A 1,329-nucleotide genomic window follows, 5' to 3' on the forward strand; every position below is an offset into this window, starting at 1 on the left:
CCATGGATATAGTACGAGGCGAGCTCAAGCACGTGGCAGAAGAAACAGCTCGACTAAGGAGAAAAGAAGAAAAAGCAGAGAGGACGATTCAGAATCTGAATTCAAAGCTTTTGAGGGCCAAAGCCAAATTGGAAGCAGTGTCCACAGCTGAAGATAAGGCGAAATCAATTGCTTCAAATCTCGTTCATACTCTTGATCAGTTAAAATCAGAAACTGAATCAGCTAAACGCGAACGGTCTCTGATTAGCGAAGGAACTGCAATAATCAAAGCTGAAATTCAAAAAACTGAGACTGAAATAGATTTGGTTGAGGAAAGATTACAGATTGCTTTACAAGAGCTGAAAACAGCTAGATTATCAGAAGCCACAGCTCTTAAGAATCTCGAGTCACTTATTGAGAAGACGATGAAAAATAGAGCTTCAACTTCTCGGGATAAGTCCACGATAACCATCTCAAAGTTTGAATACGACTACTTAAAAGGACATGCATCCGGGGCAGAGGAACTCGCAGATAAAAAAGTTGCAGCTGCTGAGGCATGGATTGAAGCTCTAAAAGCAAGTGAAAAAGAAATTCTGATCAAAATCGAGCTAGCTCAACGAGAAACTCGAGAGCTAAGGGTCGAAGAAGATCGAGAGGTTAATGAAGCAGAGAGATCGCTTCACCCGAAGAAAATATTCGAGGAGGAGTTACAGAACAGGAGACAAAAGTATGAGCCTCAAAACTTGCAGCCTGAAATCAGACTTCCCAGAAAATCGATAAACAGAAGTGGAAAAATGACTCCTGCAAGACGAGGTAAACATCGGAAATCAGCATCTCCTATGGTTCGTAGTGTGTCTAAATCGTCTACACCTTTCACTGTCGGGAGGAGAAGAAAGGCAATGCCAAATTTAGCTAAGTTTTTCGCTGGAAGGAATACTGAGACAAATCTTAAGCATGTATGAAGATTTTCACTAGCTGGGATAACCCTTTTTTTAACTTGTTGATGCACTATGCAAGAAATTGTACTGCTTTATCGGCTAAGATTTTCACTAAATTTGTTTCTTTCCACTGTAAGGAATTTAATTAAGAATCATGCGTCAAAATAGTGATGTTACGTCTTGAATCCAACGTGGCTTCAAATGATTCTACGAGGACTCAAGTGGGACACACGTATGATCAAAACGACGACAATATAGAATAGAAGCAGTATAAGTAGTCGCTTCATAAGAACAAAGCTTTAGTATCACTCTTCCCCAAGTTCTATATATGTAAAGCAAGCCAACCTTTGGGTTCGAAGGATTCGAACCAAGGCTGACGAAGGCAACCAACGAATTCCTAAACGCTGGGAAC

At 40.6% G+C, this 1,329-nt stretch overlaps 1 protein-coding gene across 1 annotated transcript in view; it reads left to right on the plus strand.

Moving 5' to 3' along the window:
• LOC111382809 (protein PLASTID MOVEMENT IMPAIRED 2) overlaps positions 1 to 1,066 on the plus strand; it is a 3,334-nt gene extending 2,268 nt beyond the window's left edge. Inside the window, exon 4 of the mRNA XM_023006848.1 lies at positions 85 to 1,066. Coding sequence (XP_022862616.1) covers positions 85 to 941 — 857 coding nt within the window. The 3' untranslated portion in view covers positions 942 to 1,066. The remainder of the gene's footprint in view (positions 1 to 84) is intronic.
• Positions 1,067 to 1,329: the final 263 nt, after the last annotated feature.

The sequence above is a fragment of the Olea europaea genome, unplaced genomic scaffold, assembly GCF_002742605.1.
Source record: "Olea europaea var. sylvestris unplaced genomic scaffold, O_europaea_v1 scaffold256, whole genome shotgun sequence".
NCBI lineage: Eukaryota > Viridiplantae > Streptophyta > Magnoliopsida > Lamiales > Oleaceae > Olea > Olea europaea.